General features: G+C 33.3%; 1 protein-coding gene and 1 long non-coding RNA gene across 4 annotated transcripts; one reads left to right on the top strand and one right to left on the bottom strand.

The window, feature by feature from the left end:
- The first annotated feature begins 12,132 nt into the window (after positions 1-12,132).
- LOC105797893 (uncharacterized) lies at positions 12,133-12,783 on the top strand. Its single transcript, XR_001134844.2, has 2 exons — positions 12,133-12,241; positions 12,529-12,783. It is a non-coding gene; the product is annotated as an uncharacterized LOC105797893 (long non-coding RNA).
- A 425-nt stretch (positions 12,784-13,208) lies between these two features.
- On the bottom strand, positions 13,209-22,227 carry LOC105798918 (enhancer of mRNA-decapping protein 4). 3 transcript variants are annotated; one of them, XM_012629161.2, is made up of 13 exons: positions 22,036-22,227; positions 20,546-21,592; positions 20,396-20,445; positions 20,159-20,315; positions 19,831-20,049; positions 19,232-19,360; positions 17,519-19,081; positions 16,991-17,350; positions 16,289-16,408; positions 15,398-15,568; positions 14,107-14,271; positions 13,897-14,025; positions 13,209-13,781 (listed from the first exon to the last, which is right to left on the bottom strand). In XM_012629161.2, exons 2-13 carry the CDS (start codon positions 21,362-21,364, stop codon positions 13,476-13,478), a joined length of 4,188 nt encoding a protein of 1,395 aa, XP_012484615.1. In that variant the 5' UTR covers positions 21,365-21,592; positions 22,036-22,227; the 3' UTR covers positions 13,209-13,475. The 3 variants fall into 3 exon arrangements, with proteins under 3 accessions (XP_012484615.1, XP_012484619.1, XP_052476420.1); XM_012629165.2 differs by having other exon boundaries at positions 13,897-14,022; XM_052620460.1 differs by lacking the exon at positions 22,036-22,227 and having other exon boundaries at positions 20,546-20,611; positions 20,688-20,836.
- Between the last annotated feature and the right edge of the window lie 1,102 nt (positions 22,228-23,329).

The raw sequence follows: 23,329 nt of genomic DNA, 5'->3' as shown, positions 1-23,329 counted from the left end.
AACATCTCAATTTCCAACAACTAACACTTCAATTTGTAGTACTTAAACACTTCAATTTACAACATTGAAACACTTCAATTTGCAGTGCTTTAACACTTCAATTTACAACATTTAAGCACTTCATTTTGCAACATTTTAACATCTCAATTAATAATGTTTATACACCTCAATTTAAAGCAGTAAAACATCTTAATTTCCAGCAACTAAACACTTCAACTTGCAGTACTTAAACACTTCAATTTACAATATTTAAACACTTCAATTTGCAGCACTTTAACATCTCAGTTAACAACGTTTATACACCTCAATTTACAGCAATAAAAAATCACCACTTTTAGCAACTAAACACTTCAATTTGCAGTATTTAAATAGGGCATTAAAAGTACAAAAACGAGCAGTAGCAACATCTGCTTTGCTTGATCAATAGGAAATTGTTGCACTAATTGGATAACAACTAAATCTGAAATAAACAAGTTTAACAAATACAAAACAATAGCAACCTTGAAATTTGTAAAGAACAATTTCTTTTTTTCATTTAACTAACATTGAATCATCCATGTAAAATTGATAAGAATTTCAAGCATGGAAATAATAAAGGAGTTTTAAAGAAAACTCATAGAAAATTTCATTGGCAGAATTTACCTACCTAATCCTTGGCCTTCCCATTGCCGATTGGTCCTCCTTCCTCCTTGTTAGTGAGCTTTAAACTCTCACATAAACAACCTAATTGCTTAATTTCATCTACCATGCAACAAAATATCCCCTTAGCTCCTCTATTTGAATTGGCCCCAGAAAATAAAAATCAAAGCCGGTTTAGTGTCGGATAAGAAAATACCTTTCGAGTCTACTGAATTTGTGGTTAAAGTAACGAACCCTTTAGGTCAGTATGTATTAGTTGATAAAGCCTGTAAAAACTATCCTTTGATGATTTGGGGTTGCAACTTTTCGGATGATTTGATGTTGTTACCTTTTGATGAGTTTGATGTAATTTTGGATATGGACTGGTTAACTCTACATGATGCTGTTGTGAACTGTAGATGAAAGCATATTGTGTTGAAATGTCAGAACGGTGAAAGGATCTGAATTGAATCAGATAGATTGGATGGTACATCTAATGTTATCTCAACTATGACGACACAGAAATACATTAGAAAGGGCTGTGAAAAGTATCTAGCTTACATATTTGATACCAGGGTTTTAGAGTTGAAATTGGAATCGGTTTCGATTGTATGTGAGTTCACTGATGAATTCTCGAATGAATTACCAAGGTTACTGCCAGTTAGAGAGGTTGAGTCTTGCTATTGAGTTAGTGCTGGAAACATCTCTGATATCGATAGCTCCGTATAGAATGGGACTTACAAAGTTGAAAGAGTTGAAAGTATATTTACAAGAATTGACAGATAGGGGCTTTGCTCTGCCCAACTTTTTTCCTTGGAGTGCTCCTGTTTTGTTTGTTAAGAAAAAGGACGGGTATATGTGATTGTGTATTGGCTATCGATAGCTTAATAAATTCACAATCAAGAACAAATATCCTTTGCCACATATAGATGATTTGTTTGATTAGTTGAAAGGTGCGACAATATTTTCAAAGATTGACCTCTGTTCTGAATATTATTAGTTACGGGTTAAAGACTCAGATGTGCCGAAGACTGCTTTCAGAACTAGGTATGGACCCTATGAATTTCTTGTTATGCCATTTGGTTTGACCTATACAGCTGCTGTGTTTATGGATTTGATGAACAGAATATTTAGGCTGTACTTAGACAAATTTGTTGTTGTGTTCACTGGTGACATTCTGATCTATTTCTGATATGAGACAGAGCATGCCCAGCATTTGAGAATAGTTATGCAGATTTTACGTGAAAAATAGTTGTTCGCTAAGTTAAGCAAATGTGAGTTTTGGCTTTGAGAAGTTGGATTTTTGGGACACGGGGTATCAGCAGACGAAATTAGAGTTGACCCGAGTAAAATATTGGCTATAGTAGACTGGAAACCTCCGAGAAATTTTTCAGAAGTTAGAAGTTTTCTAGGTCTAGCCGGGTATTATCAAAGATTTGTTAAAGGGTTTTCAATGATTGTTACGTCGTTGAGAAAACTGCTTCAGAATGACGTCAAGTTTGAATGGTCTGAAAAGCTCAGCAAAGTTTTGACGAATTGAAAGCGTTGTTAACCAAGACACTTGTGTTGGTTCAGCCAGAGTCTGGTAAGGAATTTGTAATTTATAATGATGCTTCATTAAACGGTTTGGGCTGTGTGTTGATACAAGAAGGTAAAGTGGTAGTGTATGCGCCTCGATAGTTGAAATCGCACGAAAAGAATTATCTGACTCACGATTTAGAGCTTGTAGCTATTATTTTTGCTTTAAAGATTTGGTGACACCACTTGTACGGAGAAAAATGTCATATCTTTACAGATCAGAAAAACCTGAAATATTTGGTGTCACAGAAAGATCTGAACTTGAGACAACGAAGATGGCTTTAATTGTTGAAAGATTACGATTTGATCATTGACTATCATCCGAGAAAGGCTAATGTCGTTACTGATACTCTGAGAAGAAAATCTTTGTTTGCTTTGCGAGCTTTGAACACACGGTTGACATTAATTGATGATGGTTCTATTTTAGTTGAATTAAAAGCTAGATCAACGTTTTTGCAAAAAAAATTGCGATGCTCAGAAAAGTGATGCTAATTTGATCTCTAAACAGAAATAGATTGAGTTGGTTCAGGTGATAGTTTGTGCTTCAGAAATAGAATTTGTGTTCCGAGAATTTGTGCTTCATAATTTGATCTCATTCAAAAGATTTTACAGGAAGCTCACAGTAGTAGCTTATCGATACATCCTGGTAGCAATAAAATGTATGGCTATTTGAAACAGATGTACTGGTGGCCAAGTATGAAACGAGAGATTTTAGATTTCATATCAATATGTTTGGTCGTTAGCAAGTTAAAGTCGAACATTAGGTACCTTCTGGTTTATTACAACCTATAATGATTCCAGAGTGGAAATGAGAGTGTGTTACAATGGATTTTGTATCGGAATTGCCTCTAGTATGGGTTATTGTAGATCGTTTGACGAAATTTACGCGTTTCATTTCAGTGTGTACAAATTATTCACTTGAGAATTGGCAGAGTTATATGTTTATGAGATTATTAGATTGCATGGTGTACCAATTTCTATTATCTTTGACAGGGATCCACGATTTATTTCTGAATTTTGGAGTAAATTACATAAAGCTCTGGGTACTCAATTGCATTTTAGTACAACGTTTCATTCACAGACCGATGGTTAGTCTGAGTGAGTAATTCAGGTACTCGAAGATATGCTTCGATGTTGTGTTTTAGAGTTTGAAGGTAATTGGGAGAAATTTCTACCGTTGGTTGAATTTGCATACAATAACAGCTATCAGGCGAGCATTACAATAACACCGTACAAAGATTTATATGGTCGAAAGTGTTGAACTCCGTTATACTGGACTGAGCTGAGCGAGAGAAAGTTATTTGATGTTAATTTGATTCGATAAACAGAAGAAAAGGTCAAGGTAATACGTGATAGTTTGAAAGCGGCTTCTGATCATCAGAAATCTTATGCGGATATGAAAAGAAAAGATATAGAGTTTCAAGTCGACTACAAGGTATTTCTAAAAGTATCCTCTTGGAGAAAAGTTCTCTGATTTGGGTGGAAATGAAAGCTTAGTCCACGATTTATCGGGCTGTATGAAATCATTGATAGGATTGGGCCAGTGACTTATCGATTGGATTTGCCGTCAGAGTTAGAAAAAATTCATAATGTATTTCATGTATCAATGTTACGATGGTATTAGATCCTTCACACATGATTTCACCTATACATGTTGAGATTTAGCCAGATATGACGTACAGTGAAGAGCCAATCATAATTTTAGCTCAGGAAGTTAAAGAATTGAGAAATAAAAGTATAGATTTAGTTAAAGTTCTCTGGAAACGGCACGGATTTGAAGAGGCTACTTGGGAACCGGAAGAAGCTATAAAAGTGCAATACCCAAACCTATTTTTTGGTAAAATTTTCGGGGACGAAAAATCCTTTAGGGGGAGAGTTGTAACAACCTGTTTTTAGTGATATCTGAACAGTGGTTTTGGGACCATAATTTCAACGAGTAAATTATTATTTTATTATTATCTTAATTTATATGGAAATATATTAAGGCCGTATTAAAATTTCGTTAAGAAATTTTGATGTTTAAGTAGTTTAGTGAAAATGACTAAATTGTAAAAGGTGAAAAAGTTGAGTTCTATTAGTTAAAAAGGTCAAACGGCTATGAAACTTTAAACTAAATGAATTGAAGGGTAAATAAACCATTTAATAAATTAGTGGATGTGCATGGCATGGTTTTATTGAAAATTTGTTGTTTTAAAGGTTAATTTGGTAATTAGGTAAATAAACTTAAAACAAAAAGGAATTAAAAGATGGTATCATCTTTAGTCTCTTCTCCACTGAAATTGAAGAGAGCAATAGCCATTGTTAGGGCTTTGAAGTTTGACTAGCTTGGCTGTGTGCTTGTAAGTGACTCCGAGCCCCGTTTTTAATGATTTTTATGCTTTTGAGATTGTTTTAGCTTAATCCAGCTATCCGGAGGTCAATTTGTAAAATTGTTAAAGGTTGAGGGTTTTTCCATGGATTTTTTATAGGTTGTGATGTTAAATGATAGATTATGAATCTTTTTTGAAAAATAAACAAGTTCTGTAAAGTGATTTTGATGAATTTTTGAATTAGGGATTAATTTGTTAAAGGTATAAATTCTAGGGTTTTGTTATGAAATGTTAGTTTAAATGAGTTGGTATAGGTATCTATGAAATTCGGCTAGTTTGAATGGAGGATTAAAATGGTTAGATTTCAAATTACGAGCTTAAGGACTAAATTGTGAAAAGTTAAAATGTTAGGGGAAACTTAGTAATTTAGCATAAATATGAAATGTGGATTAAATTGAATATTAAAACTATTAAATTGATTGAAATTTTCTATTTAGATAAAGATAAACCACGTACGGACCTAGATCGAGGTAAAACAAAAGCTTTGAATTAGTTCGACCTAACTACTAAGCCCATAGTATTCAAGTTAAGTTCGTATGAATGGTTATCGTGTTTATGTTATTTAAATTGAATGTTATATGTTATTTATAATGTAAATGGATCGATGTATAAACATATCAATGCTATGATGAATTAACGGATATCGAAACCTGGTTGAACCTTAGGAATTCTTAGGATACAAATGACATGTCATTAGGAATTTCGTGTTTCGGGTGTTGGTATTGAATGTCCTATCAATGGTTGAGGTCCTGCATTTGTTGCGGATTCTCCACAGCTCGTGTGAGCAGCATCGTGTAGCTTACATTTTGACCCACAGCTTGTGTAAGTAATGATTTAAAGGAAAGGTTATGGTTATATGTAAAGGCACACTTCGTGTGAGCTTTCCTGAGTATTCGATGAAATTCTAAATAGTTCAACGGGCAAGAAAAGGGAATGAAATGTAAGTATTCAAATGGAATCAAGCATAATCCTATGGAAATAATGTATGAACTAAATGATGTATTTCATATGGAAATTGATTTATCTTATGGTTAATTCATTTGAATTATGTACAAGTGTGTTAACTTGTGTATTGATGGTGATGTATAGGCTTATGCCAAGCTTATGGTTTGGTTCATATTATACTTATGTTTTATTTAATGCCAATACAATGGTAAGTTATGTTTTGGTTTATATGAGCTTACTAAGCACTCGTTGCTTACGTAGTTTCTTTCCTTTGTTTTATAGATTATCAGAAGCTCGATTTAGTTGGAAGCTCGTCGGAGACCTATCACACTATCTAGCAGGCATTTTGGTAGTTTTTGCACATTTTGGCCAGTGTTTATAATGGCATGTATAGGGTGTTTTTTAATGATAATTTTATGAATGTGATGTTGGTGGTTTGACATGTATAACCTTTAGAAGTTATGTTGGTTTGATACTATTTGATGTCTTGACAAATTGTGTCACTTTGGTCACCTTGTTATGCATGTTTATAAGGTCCTTTATGGTGTGTTTTAAATGGATTGAGAATAGCCAATATGTGGTATGTTTTAATAAGTGTTGAGCTAGGATATAATGCTTGAAATATGGTAATTTTGACATGTATAGGTTGGTGTTGTTTGTATGCAATTGAGGTGCCTTTGAATGACATATTGGTTAGTTGAATTAAGATCTTGAAATGGTATTTTGATGTATGTTTTGGTGAAGTTTAGGTACTTTTAAAGTGTGTTAAAGTGGGTTGAAAGGTCATGCATGAAATGATTTTGGAAATGGCTTGATTTTAGGTAAATTTGGGTCAACACGGCCTGAGACACGGGCATGTGACATAGTCGTATGAGGCACACGGCCTGGCGACACGACTGTGTGTCATCTGATGATTTCTTTAGGGTGCTAGTCAGTGAGTTACACGGCTTAACACACGGCCTAGCACAGAGGCGTGTGACATAGTCGTGTGACCTTACTCAGAGAGTTACACGGGTGAGGACACGGGTTGGGACACGACCGTGTATCCCTAGTTTGAAGGTTACACATAGCCTGGCCACACAGTCGTGTGACCCCTGTTTTACAAATTTTGCTTCTCTATCCCAAATTTTCTGAATTGTTTCAAATTGGTCCTGAATTGCTTCTAAGCTATTTTTAGGGCCTCAAGGGCTCGATTTATGGACAATATGCATGTATATGAATGGTTTATGATGTGGTTAAGTTATTGAATGTTTTAAGTTTAAATGTTTTTAATTATACGATAATGTTTCATAACCCTAATTCGGCGACGGGGACGGGTTAGGAGTGTTACAAATATGCTGAAAGGCTCCTATCATAGCCTATACTAAAGGCTCCATGCTAGCCTCCAGTGTAGCCTAACCCGGAGGAGGAGGTACATTCGCATTAACTCTACCGTGTCTAGGAGGCATATCGACTATATTATAGCATTTAAAAGAAACAAACAACATAAATGAGTGAGAAGTGGCAAGTGATCCAAGGAAAATTCCTTCAATATATGGCAATGTGTTCTCGTTCCTACCCCAAAACAAGCAATTCAAATAAGGGTATCTTAGTCCAATGTTTAAAAATTCTCGGTTCTATTTTAAAACTAAATAATCAATTTTAATTTCCAAAATCTTTAAATCCGAGAGTTAATAAACTCTGGCTAACTTGGTTTTTGCAAACCTATTGTTGCCAACCTGTTTTTGCAAATATATTTCTGATACTACCAAATGTGATGCTCCAAACTCAGCCGGAACGGATCCACTTGAATTCGAAACGTCACATTAGCCACTTATGTGACTCTCCTTACCAGTCATCCAAACACACCATAAAACCAACCATCACACCATCAAACCATACTTAATCAAGTATTTCTAATCATGTAAGCCTAAATCATGCTTCGATTAACACAAATTAGTTATTTAAGAATAGGGGTAAAATCATCATTTTACACATGATTTGTGTAAAACATGTAAATCATTAATCCAACAAGTGTCTTAGGCATTTTATTTTAAACCATTTGTGAAAATTTCAGCTTAAAGCGACATTTAAAACTCAATCTCAAAACCAAATTTAAGGACTAAAACGTAATTTTTACAAAATATCTAGATAAACCATTTTAAGAAATTGAACTTACCATATTGAAATTCATCTTTAAATCCATGTCATGTAAATTTTCAAAGCATTTTGTGGTATTTAAGGACTCCAATATTATTGTCTAAAAATCAGGACTTATTTGCAATAGTTTCAAAATATGAAGTGATATTATTTAAGTATATAATAATTATTATTTGCAACAGTTTAAAAATCAGGACTCATTTGGGTGATATTATTTAAGTACATAATAATTATTATGAAGTGATTTGAAATTAGTATTAAAATTTAATTAATAGATAAATTATTTAATTTAAAAATAATTCTTTTAAAAACTGTAATAAATGATTTTTTGAAAAATATATAATAGTTATTGTGAAGTTATTTAAAATAATATTAAAATTTAATTAATAGATAAAATTTTTAATTTAAAAGACAATTATTTTAAAATTTGTTATAAATAATTTTAAAAATTTATTTTCAAATCAAAATTTTAAATAAATATAGTAAGAATATTTAATATTTATTAAATTTCTATAAATTTTAAATCCATTTGTAAATTTTTTTTACTTTTTATTAAAAATAGATTATCTTTTTATTTTTGTTGATGTGTCATTTATAGTTATCGATTTTAAATTTATCAAATAACCACAGTTGAAATGACATTTATATAGGTAATAATTTATTATCATTAGATTTAAAAAATTATCATTATAATCTAAATTATTCAAGAGAGAATAATTAAAAATTATATAATTTTTACATATTAATTTGAAGTAACTTTTAATATAATTGTCAAATTTTGCGCAACAAATTCCATAGTAAAAGAAAGTATCTTTTACTTTATATATTAAAGAGATAATTTTTAATTTACAAATTATCTTTTATATTTTAATATAATTCTTATATAATTGTAGAAGAGAGAATAAATAAAATTTATAAATGATTTTTTTTCTAAAAGAATGTTGCTAATCCATTCATCTTGTGAAAAAATAATTAAAAATTGAAGAAGTTACTTAAATTTTCTAAAAGAATATTGAAAATAAAATTACAAAACAAAATGAGTTTTTTTAAAGCTTTTAGATTTATTATCTTTTCATATTTTTGAAGATTTATGTATTTTTATGTTTAAGATGAATAGCTCATTAAATAAACCAAAATTTGAAAAAATTAATTTATCCATTAAAGTTAACATATATAACTAAATTACTTTCAAATTATCTTTAAAAAATTATAAAAAATACAAAAAATAGATAAATATATATTGTCGAAACTATTTTTTGATAAAACAAAAAATTTAGTTGTCGACTTAAAAACGAAAATTGGAGTCGCCACCAATCTTTTATTGAGGTGTGATCGGTTCACCTTGAAAACGATTTTAGGTCTACGAATTTTGAGAAAATAGGTTCGGGAGTCGGTTACGCACGAGGAAGGGTTAACACCCTCGTAACGCCCCAAATTGGTACCGAATCGATTGTTTAATGTCTTAGTGTCAAAAGTTTGAAAAGATTTTAAAATACGATCCTTGTATTTAAAAACTTGTATAAATCAAATTACATTTTAAAACCCTCTCATTTAGGGAAAAGGAAATGTCACACCCAATGCGTTAGGGCATAATATTTCATATCCTTAAGAATGAGCTTGTCCAAAAAACTCAAGCGATGAAATTTAAAAGGATATTCAATTGTTTAAGTTAGACGAAGAAATCGAGACCCTATATGTTAGGGTACAATTTCTGAGAATCCAAAACATTGAATATTGCCTTTATTTTTAGGAAAATCTTCATCTCAAGAAAACAATATGTCATACCCAGTACGTTAGGACACAACATGTTGATTTCCCGAAAATGATTTTTTATTTATGTGTTTTAAATAAAGAATATTCTCGATTATTTAGGTTCAACGAGGAAAATTGGAACCCAATATGTTAGGGCTCAATCCTCTCGAAGATCCCAAATACCGAATATTGCGTTATCTTGAAAGCCTTTGAACAAAATGGTTTTAAAGCTTTGATGAAACCAAATATATTTTTTTCTTAAAAATGTGATGGAATGTTAATATACAACATGAAACAATAATTAGTAAGCTAAAGTATATACTAATGATCATCAATAAATAATAAATACGAATAAGCAACACAATACTAATACGAGCAATAATCTCATATCACATGTCATGCAAACATAAATATTAACATTCAAAGATCAACAGCATTAATAATCAATCTTAAAAGACATAAAAAAAAAAAACAAGAGGGTATGACAATCTATAAATTACAAGCACAAAATTTTAAAATAAATATATATGTAAGAATGTATATATACATATATATATATGTTTGTAAATTAAAATATGTACATATGTATATAGATGTATATAAGAATTATAGAATATAAAAGAATAGATAAAAGTGTGTGTATATGTATAAGTATTTATGACAACCAAAAAAAAATTTGCATATACATATATTATAAAAATGTATGCATGTATTTATATTTTGAAATTATAAAATATGTAAAAAAACATATGAAGATGAAAAAACATAAAATGTACGTACTACGTATGTATGTTAAGATATATATATATATATGTATTTACAAAATAAAAAAATGTATAAGTATGATATATATATATAAGTAAATTTTGAAAATATGTATATGCATATATTAAAATACGTATATAAGTTTACATATATAAAAAATGAATGAAATATACAAAAAAAACTTATAATAATTTCTAAAAAAGTTACGTATATATATATATATATTATAGAAAATGCATGTATATATGTAGGGGTGAGCAAAACTCGATTCGATTCGAAAAAATCGAAAAAAATTCGAATTTCGAGTTAAACGAATCGAGTTATTCTAATCAACTCAAATTTTTTTTTCGAATTTCGAGTTCGAATCGAGTTGAGTTTTCAAATTCGAATAACTCGAATATCAAACTATAATATTTTACATTTTTACCCTAAACTCCCAAACTTTTTTACTTTTCCCTCAAAACTTTTACTCCTTCCCACTTTCCCCCCAAAACTTTTACTCCCCTCCCCTTTCAACCCCCAATCTACCCAAAATCCATTTCCCACAAAAATTTTACTCTTCCATTTACTTTTTCTCAAAATTTTACTCCCAAAAACCCTCAAAACCTTTTATTTTCCCTCAAAATTTTTACTCCCTCCCACTTTTCCCCTAAAACTTTTATTTTCTTCCTATCCCACATCCCATCTACCCCAAACCCTCCCCTCCAATTTTTTTAATATTTTCCTCCAAATTTTACTCCCTATTTACTTTCCTCAAACTTTTGTTCCCAAAACTTTTATTTTCCTCTAAACTTTTACTTCTCACCCTTTACTCTCAAATAAAAATCAAAATTATCCAAAAAATCACTAAACATAAATAGTAATAATTTTATTTATATATACTATTTATATTATTAAATTAAATTTCACATTTTATATTATTTATATTATTGAATTGTTTAGTCATATTGAATATTTATATTAAAATTGAATTCTTAATATGCCATAAAATATTCGTGTTAAAATTTTATATTGGTATCAATTTCACATTTTATTTTTAAAATAACTTTTATTAAAAATCATATTTTTATATTTAATATATTTTTAATTCCAAAATACATAGTGACAAGAATCAAGATAATTGAAGCAACTAAGCAAACAAATAAGCTAACCAAGATATAAAAATTAATAAATAAATTATGAGGTGATGAAAGTTAATAAAAAAATTGATTAAGGTGGACAAATTTTATTACGATGGGTGACAACGGTTACAATGACCCAAAATTATTTTTTAAAATTTAATTCAAACAAATATATTCGATTCGATTCGATTCGAATTCCATCTCACTCGACTTGATTCGAGAAAACTTCAAATAAAGTTAGGATGATAAAATGAGATTCGAAAATTCGATTAACTCGAAAATTTTCGATTCGATTCGATTCGATTGAATGCTCAACCCTATATATATGTATAGAAATAATAATAATAATAATAATAATAATAATAATAATAATAATAAATAATATAATATAATAATAATGATGCAATATAACAGTATTAATAATATTAAAATAAAAAAACCTAAAATGACAGATTAAGGATTAAAATGAAAATATACGGAATTTAAGGGCCGAATTCAAAGATAGAAAACACGAAAAGGGACCAAATCAAAACGCGCGCAACAGGAGGAGGATCCAAAGGGAAATTTACCCAAACCTCTCAAACACTGCGTTTTAAAGGGATTAAAATAATAAAATTGGAAACAAACGGGGCAAATTCAGAAAATAAAAGAAAACCATATTAAAACAATGAAACAAATCAGAAGGATCAAAAGAGAAAATTTCCCATTTAGGGCAGGAACACGCGGACCCTGCTTGCGGGTCGGGTCGACACGCGGATCCTGCCCTCACCGAACGACGCTGTTTTGCTTACATTATTAAAAACAAAAATTTCCCTTAAAAATTTTCTATTTTATTTTTCTGTTTTAAAAAAACAAAAGGGGAGGGGTTTCTCTGCTAGGGTTTCGACCCTAGCACCTTCATGCCGCCACCGTCGTGCCCACTGTGAGGCCACCGCGAATGGCGCTCGAAACCAGGTAAGCCGCTTTTCCTTTTTATTATATTTTTTATAAAAAGGTATGAAACAAAGATAAAAAAAAACAAAAGAAGAAAAACTCGAAGTGAAAAGAAAAGGAAAAAAAAACCTTCAAACTACTCTCTGGTTCTTTTAAATTGTTTTTTTGATATCCCTCTTTTTTGGTTTACAAATGTATTCCTCAGATTTTATAGCCGAAAGAAGAAAAAAGAAAAAAGAAAAAAATCTCTTTTTACAATTTTTGCTATATTTTCGGTCATTCTAGTGCTATCCGTGGTTCGTTTGCAGGAATAACGTGCATGGTGGGTGCGGGGCGACGTGCGCAACGTGTGGGGGTGACGTTGGGGCGGTTACTGCGGCGCCAATTTGCTGCCACTGCTTAGGGTTTCTGCTGTATTGTGTTTTTGCTGAGGGCCACACTGTAGTTAGGCTAGGCTTTAGGTTAGTGGGCTAGGTATTGGATCATTTGGGTTTAGGTTTTTTGTAAAAATGGACTGTGTTTTTTTTTGTTTTTGTTTTTTATTTTTATGTTTATTTATTTGAGCCCGGGCTTAAAATTGGGTATTACATATATGATATGAAAATCTAAGTGATCAAAGAAAATTTCACGAAACATCCACATCAAGTTAATGAAAGGTTAATTTTTATCATGGGCAACTTTTAAATGGTAAAAATTAAAAGGTTAAATCAAGCAAAAAACAGAGTAAAAATAAATAAAAGATATGCAAACTGAGCCAAAATCATCATCCCTAAATTATTTTAAAAGTTAATTTTATATTGTCAATTAATTATATCATTTTGGTGCAAAACAACAACGAATTGCGAGATTTAATCAAAATATAATTGAAAATATCAAAAGTTTGTTTAAAGATAAATAAATTAATAATTTATATTAAAATGTAAACACTTAAATTTTGTAGATGTAATTACAATTAACGTAAAAATAAATCAGAAACTGAACAAAAATAAACTCAAACCCAAAATAACCTAACCCAAATAAAATTGAATATGAAAAAATTTTCAAGCCATAAAGACCTGAACCCAAAAAAAAAATTCAAAACCAAAAAAGATTGAGAAGTAAATACGCTCTCAACTATTTCACACAAAATCGAACATACAACTGAATATACGAAATAATCCCCCATTTGTCTTTCCACTGCAAGTACCTAAATTTCTATATTTAAAAACAAAAAAGAAAAAAAAAAAGGAAGATATTCTAGCAAATTTGAACAAAATCATTTACCGCTTAACACACTGTTTATGACAAACTTAAGAACCCTGATGCAGGCGGATTCTGAGGCAGATGTAGTGGACATGCTTTGTAGATGATCCACTATCTGAGACACCTGCCTAAAGATTGGTACCACATGCACTGCAATTGTTGGATCTGATGGGATTATGGCAACTGCTACATCAGTCATCCATGCCAGCTTTCTACTTGTTTCCTTGTTGATATCACAAGCCAGTTGCTGAAAAAGTGCCAGCAATAATCCTTGGCTCAGTGAACATGGTTTCATTGACAATATCCCTTGTAGATCAACCTGGTTAATTCAATTCAAACCAATGTCAGGTCTCAAAGTAGAGCTTTCTCGTTATGTACAATTAAGGGTTGCTGGAAAATAATGTCAAGAGTACAACTGATCATTAGAACCTTACCTGAGAACACAACCAGGAAACTATTGAGACATCACTTCTATGCAAGGCAGAGGTGAATGCTTCATCATATTTCTTCTCAGCTATCATTCTTGACAACTCTTTTGTTGGATCTAACTGTGCCTCAGGCTGCTGTACACGTATAACAGTCGATGTGAGGCACATAAACATGAACGATGACTGTCAGATTTACGAGAAACAGAGAGAGAATACCATCTCATGCAGATGAGCCAATGGCCCATTACTCAATTGTGTCACCAAGGGATTTCCTGCCTTGGAGCTGCCACCTGCTGCTGCTATAGCTAGAAGTTTTCGTTGTGCATTGGCCATTTCTCCACATAAGCTTTGTGTGATTGAACTTGCAGAATTAATAGCATCCTGTGAATATAAAGCAGTTTATCTTAAAAGACTTAAGTTGAACCAGCAAAGCCTATAATACAGGCAACACTATACATAAATGTGAAAAATTGTCTTCGAACATTTCACCATCTTATTGGACATCATTAAAACTGGCTGTTGACTACCGTACATTACAAAACAACCATCCATTAATTATAACAAAACCAGGTTATGATCAGTGTTGTCAAGGCTTGTGCCTAGGCACACCTGTGCCTTAAGCTTTAGCATTATTCAACAAAAATGCCTCAGACCCTTCCAAGCAAGGCCCTTTTGATTAGGCACACGAGGCTTGTACCTAGGAGCGCTTTTATGTAAGGCAATAGGCATAAAAAAATCCACTTGAATGAATCTCCTTTAATTTCTTTTATTTTTCACAGATCTCATTTGATATCTCTTTACTAGTTAGAAAGGAATCATGTCAAACTAAATACTTCTCAATATTTGAGCATTCAGCAACAAACATAAACTATACGGAAATCATGCATATTGATCAATAAAAAAATTGCATGTTCTGTAGATAAACTAGACCATAATTTTGAGTTTACTATATATCTTAAGCTTTATATATCATATATACAGACTTGCTAAAACTACATACATATATTGCGCTTTATTTCACTTAGGCTAGCACTTTTCTTGCACCAATTTAAGGGTTCTAGCACCTAGAGTGCACCTTGCAGCCTTGACAACACAGGTTATGATTATCTCAGTAGCAATCTAGAAATCTCCCATTCAAGCACAAATCCTAATATTGAGCATATATACCTACATTCAGATATTATCTCAGTAGCAATCTAGAAACAAGATTTTGCAGAAACATGTTCAGTTAAAGGCACCTCTATAACTGTATAAAATTCATTATGCAACATCATTTATTCTATGGCTATAAAAAATAGTAAACAGATATACTACGACTTATCCTAGAAAAGATATCAAGTCAGGAACATCTACAAAGCACAGTAAAAAAAAAAAAAAAAATGAGAATACTCAATTACATTTTATCATGATTAAGCTACTAAGGAAGGTAACCTTTGACAGTTTTAACACGCTAAAGTGAGAATTAAGTTACGATAGAAACCACCAAACTGTCACTAATCTACCATACCTTTAAAGCAACGGCAAGGGAAGAATGTGAATTTTCAAATTGCTGCTGAGCAGTAGCTGTGTGTTCCATTAGCCCTCTCTGAAATGCGACATCAATTTGCTCGAACATAGATTTGCATGACATCTCAAATGCTGGAATAACAGACGTTTCCAAGCTAGACCTTAGTGCATCCTGTGGATGAATACAGCATTTCTCTAATCAGCAGAACAACTTTATCCAACGTCAAATATTAAGATATATGAACATTCGTTCCAATAAAAAAAAGGTTAGCAGAATGTCACCAGGGAGGATGACCATTAGAGACACCAGAAACAATAAGAAATAACTAGAGAACTCAACAAGTTTTAGGACATTCATCTGATGGGTTCTGTTATCTTCTTTAGGAGACACTAGGCAGGTATCAATTAACCCCCCCCCCCAACTTTTTCCCCTCCTTTTCTATCAAATTTAAATGCAGACCAGTGTAAGTTCAACAACCTGTATCCACATAAACTAGAGAGAAAAATAGGAACAAGAGTTTCATGCAGAATGGAATTTAGAGTTACTACCAATCCATAAAGGAAGCTTATACATCCTGTAGGGTACAACTGATTTATTGAATTAGGTGATATTGGAGAGTACATGTAATTGCATTTTACAATAAAGGAAAACATCCCCACGAAGGCTATGAATTTCATTTATAACAGTCCATGAGACATTTGAATGCTTATTTGTCAAAGGAAAATACATTCACCAATCCCACTGATCTAAATTTTTATCATCTAGAAATAAATTATTCTTATCAAACTCCAAATGACAGAAAAAGGAAAGCATTGGAAGGATCAAATGAATTTAATAAAGAAAAACACATAACGTAAGTTTTAAAAAAAGGATAGATGAACAAGAAGTCACCTGAAGTGCTTGCTTTCCAGAAGTTTGAAATTGTGCTTGAATTTGCCTGGCCATTGTCACTTCAAGTTTTGAACTGACTGACTTCTCTAAATGATTCACAGCCCTCTCTCCAACTCCTTTCTGCAAATACCCAATTAGAAACCCCATAATGTAACTACCACAATTTTAGTGGCATAAGGGAATTATATACCATATTTGACTACATTTAGAGGAGAAAAATTCACAACTATAGAATAAATCCGATTGATGAAAGAAAGCTACCACAGCAACAAATAGTGTAGAAACATCTGAGGTTTCACCAAATTTTACCCAGAAATGAAGTAAAAGATAGGACAAGATGGAAAGAGATCATTACAGCATATTTCAATAATAAGATCAAGTGCGTTTAAGATCACTCAGATTACTATTTAGCATTTGTGTTTTCCCAAAAAGTAAATATTTAGCAGTATGATGTTTTTTATTGAATGTACTATTTCCTTTTCAAGAGATAACAAATACACTAACTACAAAATTCTTCCTATAAATATCACATTGACCCATGCCAAGAGCACCTGCTAACATTTCCAACAAGAAGATATAGTTGCTACATTTCCTATTATGTCTTCATTTATAATGGTGCATTTGTCCAAATAAATGAACACTTCACTCTTATAGGGCACCAAACAATCTAATATGCGAACAAAATTGGATTTTTGGTTTTACCTGGAATGACTCTGTAATAGCAGAAGATATACTTTTCTCCAGAATAGGACTAATAGCACGAGCCACAACAGGGCCAACTGCAGCTATTTCCTTCTTTAAGGATTTTTCAAACATGGCTGGCAAGTCCTTATTTAAACAGTTGGTGATCAAGTTTGTTATCTGCTGCATGCAGTCTCTTTCTAACTTCTCTTGCTTTGCATTTTCATCCTGGAAACGGGCCCACAAAGCATCTGTATTTGCCTTTACAGCTTTCTCAATGCTCCTGCCCAAGGATGCTTCCAATCTTTTCCCTTCTTTGTTAACAGGAGCAGAGACAATTGTGTTCATCTGCTTCTGCATTTCCTTCTGCATGCTAAGGGACTGCTTGGTGCAACAAAATCATTATATTAAGAAAATTATATAAAAAATGTTAACATGCACACGAATGCACATGTATAAAGAAGAGGCTCTATAATTTTTTTTTTCTAAAAGGAAATTTTTTCGTCAAAAATTTGTTTATGTATTGTTTTTATTAAAAAAAAAACCCACCTTCTCAAGCAAGTCCTGCATGGCTAGCAATTGGGGCAAAAAAGCATCAGCTGACAGAGCCTGGGAACTACACCCTGGTTCATTAGATGAATCTGTGGAATTATATGGGCTTGCTGAAGGGGAAGATGCGATAGATACTTGAGAATTTTTCTTTTGCAGCTTTTTCCCTTTAGCAGAAGCTGGAGATGCAGAAACAGTGACAGCAGTGTCAGTTTCACTGACCTTTGGAGGGACATCTTTAATCACATTCTGGTCATCCCCATCACCAGTATTAGTAAGTTTATCTTCTTGAACAGAAACACCCATGAGATTAGCTTGTTGAGCTCCCTCAACGCTATAACTTTTGGCACAAAAATCTCTGGCCATCTGAATGCCAAGATCCGATGCCTGAGAGTAGAATGCCTTTTCTTTGTTATCTGTAACAGTAGTATGAGGGCCTTGTGGACATTTAGTTTCATTAGTTTGACAATGCCTTGTCTCACCAAGATTGTCAACTTCTACCTCTATGCTTTCAGCATCATTCTTGACAACATCTTCAACTGTTGCCTCACCGTCACTAATAACCTGACTAATCTGAGCATTCTCTGTCGATGAAGCCATGGTAGACAGTATCTCTGATGGTGTTACCAGATGGGTTGGATGTTTGAACACTGTATGAGGACCAGGAACAGTTGAAATGTCATTTTGGGCAATATCTTCACCTTTCTGCAGGTGACCACCAGAGTAGGGCATTTCAGCCTTATTCTCTTTGACTGTATCTACATTGTGGTCAACAGAATCATGTGCTGAGTGGTTAACATGATCAACACTTGGATTTCTAAAACCAGAAGACTTTCGTGATAACCCTGGAGGAGATGCACTGTGCATATTTTCGGCACTACTAGAAGACAGCAAAGCACTTGGCTTACTTTCAATGCCAGACACAGCACTCTCAGATATGAAAGTAACATCTGAAGAAGCTAAATTTTGCGTACAGCTCACGACTGCTGCACTTTCAGAGCTACTGGAGCTTATACACGACACCAAAATTGAAGGGCTTGGTTTATATCCATGAGATAATTCCAGAGAAGCAGAAACATCAGAGTTCATGGCATCAAAAACATGAGCAGCATTAGAATCAGTTTTATCCAAGTCTGCATTTTCCAAGGGTGGTGGCAGGCATTGAGACAAGTCCAAAGCATATTGCTGAATGGCCTGTGTTTGAACGCAGTAGACTTGGACGGTATAGTCTCCACCTGGCAAACTATCACTTGTTCCAGTGAGACTCAATATGGGCATTGTGACAGTGAATTCAGCTATATAATCCATGCAAGTTGCAGCTGGATTAGGCCCATAGTCTATGTGCACAGCATATATGGCATTCTTCTTGGCATTTGCAAGCAGAAACAGGCCTGCATGGGGCAGTGCCACAACTTGATTAAAGAATGCATTGTCAACCTCAGACTCAGCAGAACACCTCAATTCCAATGTTTGGGTACACTGCCATGATTCACCATCACTGGGCAACAACCAGCCCTCTTCACCTGAAGAGGCCCATATCTTCACTTCACGGTTTAGTGGGCCCTAAAAGATTTCAAAATAGACATTTGGCATAATGAAAAGTGAATTTATGGCGCAGTACTAACACAAACGCACAAGTAATTTTCTAAATCACAAAAGCTTAAAATGGACATAGAAAATGTTCTATAAAAAGGAAAAGAAAAAGAAGCCTACTCCTGTGATAAGAACTATATGGTCAGGGCGATGCGGGGCAGTCAAGAATGTTGCTGAGTAAACAGGATGTCCATCATGTGGCCTCAACACTGCAAGTGGTAAGGGCTTACGATCTTCCCAAATTTTCACCTGTCACAGAGTTTACAGTTTCCACAAATATCATTACCTGATTGAAGAATGAATACAGATGGTCTGCTCGGAATTTAAGCACACTGCCTAATGGAACAACTGCCACAAGTCAAACCAAAATCTTCAATTTTCTAGGCCTTAAAAAGGCCAATGGCTGTCAGCTACTTGATTTACAGTATTCCCACATCAATAATAGCTAATAGTTATAATGAGAAAATCGCTTTGGACAACCAAAAAACTTACATTAAAAAGGCTCAATATCCATAACTACAGTCATCATGTTAGCTGGAAATAAAACATTATCAGCTTTACATGTCACGTACAGCCATTATAGGAAAATCTTTGAAGAGGTTTTCTGTGTTCTAGATATAACCATCACTCAGTTTTCATTTTTGTTCTCAGAAGAAACTATATTAAGAACCAAAAGAGAGGAAATAAACCAGCAAATAAGAAAAAGTGTTTGTACAAACCGTGCCATCTACTGAAGCTGAAGCTAAACGGGTAGTCAACCATTGGCACATTGACAACTCTGTAAGCTCACCATCATGTTTACCAACAAACTGAACCCCATCAATAAGCTTATCAACAGAGCAATTAAGAGGTTCTTCTGCTGTAAACCCTTCAAGTTTTCCAACTTTCATTGTATCAATTTTCAGGATACGATTTCCAATAGCAACCATCAAAATCTCCTGTTAGATAACATTTGTTGAACCTTTACAACAAGGAAAAAAAAGTATGGACAGGACAAGCACATAATAGTTACTATTTGATAACATAAAATACAAACCGATTTATTACTTGTTTGTGAGGATGCCAACAGACTCGTGGATGTTTCGATTCTTCTTGCCCCACGATCTGAATGGCAATAACAACTTTGCCAAAAATTTGCGGCTTATCTTCATCATCAGGGCCTTCATTGATCCTCCATACAAAAACCCGGCCATCGACACTTGCACTGCAGAAAATGAAAGATGAGCACTTTTTGATGACACAAATGAAGTCAATTTATCGCATGAAATATGAAGAAAGGAGTACCTGGCCAAAAGGTGGACATCCTCAGCAAAAAAAGCCATATCTGTCACTCTCTATATTTGGAGAAACAAAATAAATGAAAAGGTTGAGCTGGTAATAAGATGTTTCACAATAGGAACTTGATAATAGAAAAGTGCGTATAAAGAGAAATACCTGAGTGTGGCCACGAAGCAAGGACCGGAGGGCGGTGTTGATGTTGAGGATACGGATATTCCCAAGCTTAAGACCATAGCAAATGTAATTCCTATTAACAGCAATCTGACGACCAAGAACAAGGCCAGGATCAGAAGCATACTTGGTAATGGGAGTGACCTCAAGTTGGGGCTGTACTTCACTGGGCAGCCTGACATGAATATCGTAAAGGAGATTGGTCCCAAAAAGATGCCTTCCCTTGGGGGACTTGCTGCTCAACAGTCGGGCAGGTGAGGGAGAGGAGGGAGAGGGCGAAGGGGCAGATGGGTTGACATTCATATTAAGAGGTGGGGCAGAAGGGACAGGAGCAGGAGCTTGTGACTGAGACTGAGTGCCAAAAAAGGCCATCAAAATGTCATTTCCAGAAGTAGGAGTGGTGGGTAGTTGGGGTTGGGGATGATAAGGAATAGGTCCAGTAGGATTAGGATGAGGATGCAAGGGGGGTAGGTGTTGAGGAGGAGGAGGGTAGTGAAGGTACTGGTGATGGAAAGGGTAGGGCCTAGTAGGCGGAGGGTAAGAGGAGGAAGGCGTTAAATAGGGAGGTGGAGGCGGCGTTGACAGTTGGGCTGGGAAAGATGGGGATGTAGTCAGGTTGGTAGTGTTAGGATTTGGACTTGGAGGAGTTGCCATGACGTTCATGTCTTGGAGATGCTGATGCTGCAGCATTGGGCTGGAACTGGGCTTAAACAGTTTGTTCAAATCGAACCCTCCACTGCCGCCTCCACCTCCACTTCCACCGCCAATTTGTGGTTGAGGATTGGGATTCCCAGAGGAAGCCATCCAATTCCAATTCCAATTTCAAAAACAATGAATTAAGGAAGCGGGGGGACAGACTTGTATAAGATCTTACTTTATGTGGAACACAAGGAATAGGAGGATTTCATGGACCTGCCTGCTTCAATTCAGATTAGAATAGGAACTTTTGATATCCAATCTTGAATCTCTTGCTCCCACTCTCTTCTTGTGTGGGTGGCCCAGACTGGATGATAACTCAAAGGGGCCAATAACCTATAAAAATGAAACAACAAAGGCTTTCAGTTTTATCAGTTCAGTAATTAACTAATAAACCATTTCAGAACTGCTACAGAACCATGAAAGAGCCCTACTACTCGCGAAAACGATACATACATTCAGTTGTATCAAGTACGCAATTTCCTCTTCATCTCAAATCCAAAGCATTGAACAACAATCAAAAGTCTTCTTCCCCTCAAACTAAAAAGCACTCTTCCTATACAGTCGCTTCAGGCTAACAACTTCAACAGATAAAATCTCAAAACATTTCTCATAATCTCATAAACTCGGTATTTTCGGTAATATGGAAATTATATCAGAACAAACGCTTATCAATTCGACTGCAATACGATCAAAGACGATGAATGAAAGGCAATACACTGAATTGAAAGAAGGAAAAATATTGAAATGAATAAATTAAAACCGATATCTTTTGCTACCTTATTTCCAGCGATTTGACCAGTGGAGACTGGACGTCGATCAGCCCACTGATAAATAATAACCCAAAAAGCAAATTAATCTGGCGGCCACTTTATTTTCAGTTTCTTCTTTCAGCCGCCCCCCTTTGCAGATCCTTCTTTTCTTTTTATTTTTCTTTTCTCCTTCTTCGAATTGTCTCCAGAAGCTTCTTTATGGCCTTTCGTCTTTTAATTTCACATAGTTAAAACAGAAAAGTAAAATTAAAATAAAATATGAACCAATTCAATACTGATATTATTATCATGGCAAGACAAGGTATTTTTTGTAGGTTCTTTTACTCTAATAATTTAGTTTTTTTATATTAATGCTAGCAGTATTATTTATTTCATATCTTAATATATAAATTAGTAATAAATTAATTTTAAAGGGTAATTTTAGGATCAAATTTTGTTACTAAATCAAGTACTTCCTTATGGATGTGCTATGATTTAATTAAATTTAGTGTTTGTGCTTTTCAACTTTTAAAAATTAGTTATGTTCAAATAATAGCAATTAAATTTGTTTGGTTAAATTTTATCATTAGTCTTGTGTTATGCGTAAAGTTAGAAATTTAGTCAATGTTCTTCATTTGGATAATTCTTAGTCACAATATGTTTTAGATTTTGAAATTTTAGTCTTAATGTAATAGCAGCCATTAAATCTATTAGCTGGGTTTTTGCAAGTAATATGTAAAGATGACAAGCTAAAATGACATTACACATGCGATAATATGTTTGACGCATCGAATTTTGAAAATAGCACAACTTAATAAACTTAATAGTTAGGACTAAAATTTTAAAATTCTAAAAGTACAAAGATTGAACATAACTAAATTAAAGCATATGTACTAAGTCCACAACTTACTCAAAGTATAGGGTTTAATAGCATAATTTGACCTAATTTTAGCTACTCACATGACTTGTTTGGAGGAAAAGAAAATATTTTTTTGCTTATTTTGAAAATGTTTTATTTTTATTCATCAATTTGTTTAGTTTCAAGTTTAAATTTGTATTGATTGTTCTTTATTGGCTTAATTCACAATTTAGTCCTTGAAGTATACCTATTTTCTTACTTTGATACCTAAATTTTGTTTGTACCAATTGATACCTAAAGTATCATTCACTTATGGTTTTGACCCAAATTATTAACAAATGTTAAAAAATTGTTGGCTATTTTGACCAATCAAATAGCACCATGTGGCATTTTAATAAAAATATATAAAACTTATTTTATTAAATATATGTAAACTTTAAAATTTTATAATAATATAAATAA

This window comes from Gossypium raimondii, chromosome 9 (assembly GCF_025698545.1).
Source record: "Gossypium raimondii isolate GPD5lz chromosome 9, ASM2569854v1, whole genome shotgun sequence".
NCBI classification, from domain to species: domain Eukaryota; kingdom Viridiplantae; phylum Streptophyta; class Magnoliopsida; order Malvales; family Malvaceae; genus Gossypium; species Gossypium raimondii.
Note: the sequence above shows the minus strand (reverse complement) of the source record. Positions and strands in the feature narration are given on the sequence as shown.

Bases quoted from the DNA above. Each gene is read 5' to 3' on its own strand.
- LOC105798918 (XM_012629161.2), bottom strand. From the start codon at position 21,364: ATGGCTTCCTCTGGGAATCCCAATCCTCAACCACAAATTGGCGGTGGA. The intron at 20,316-20,395 runs GTACTCCTTTCT...CATTTTCTGCAG, and splicing joins GATGTCCACCTTTTGGCCAG to TGCAAGTGTCGATGGCCGGG. The intron at 19,361-19,830 runs GTTTGTACAAAC...ACTCTGTGACAG, and splicing joins CAGCTTCAGTAGATGGCACG to GTGAAAATTTGGGAAGATCG.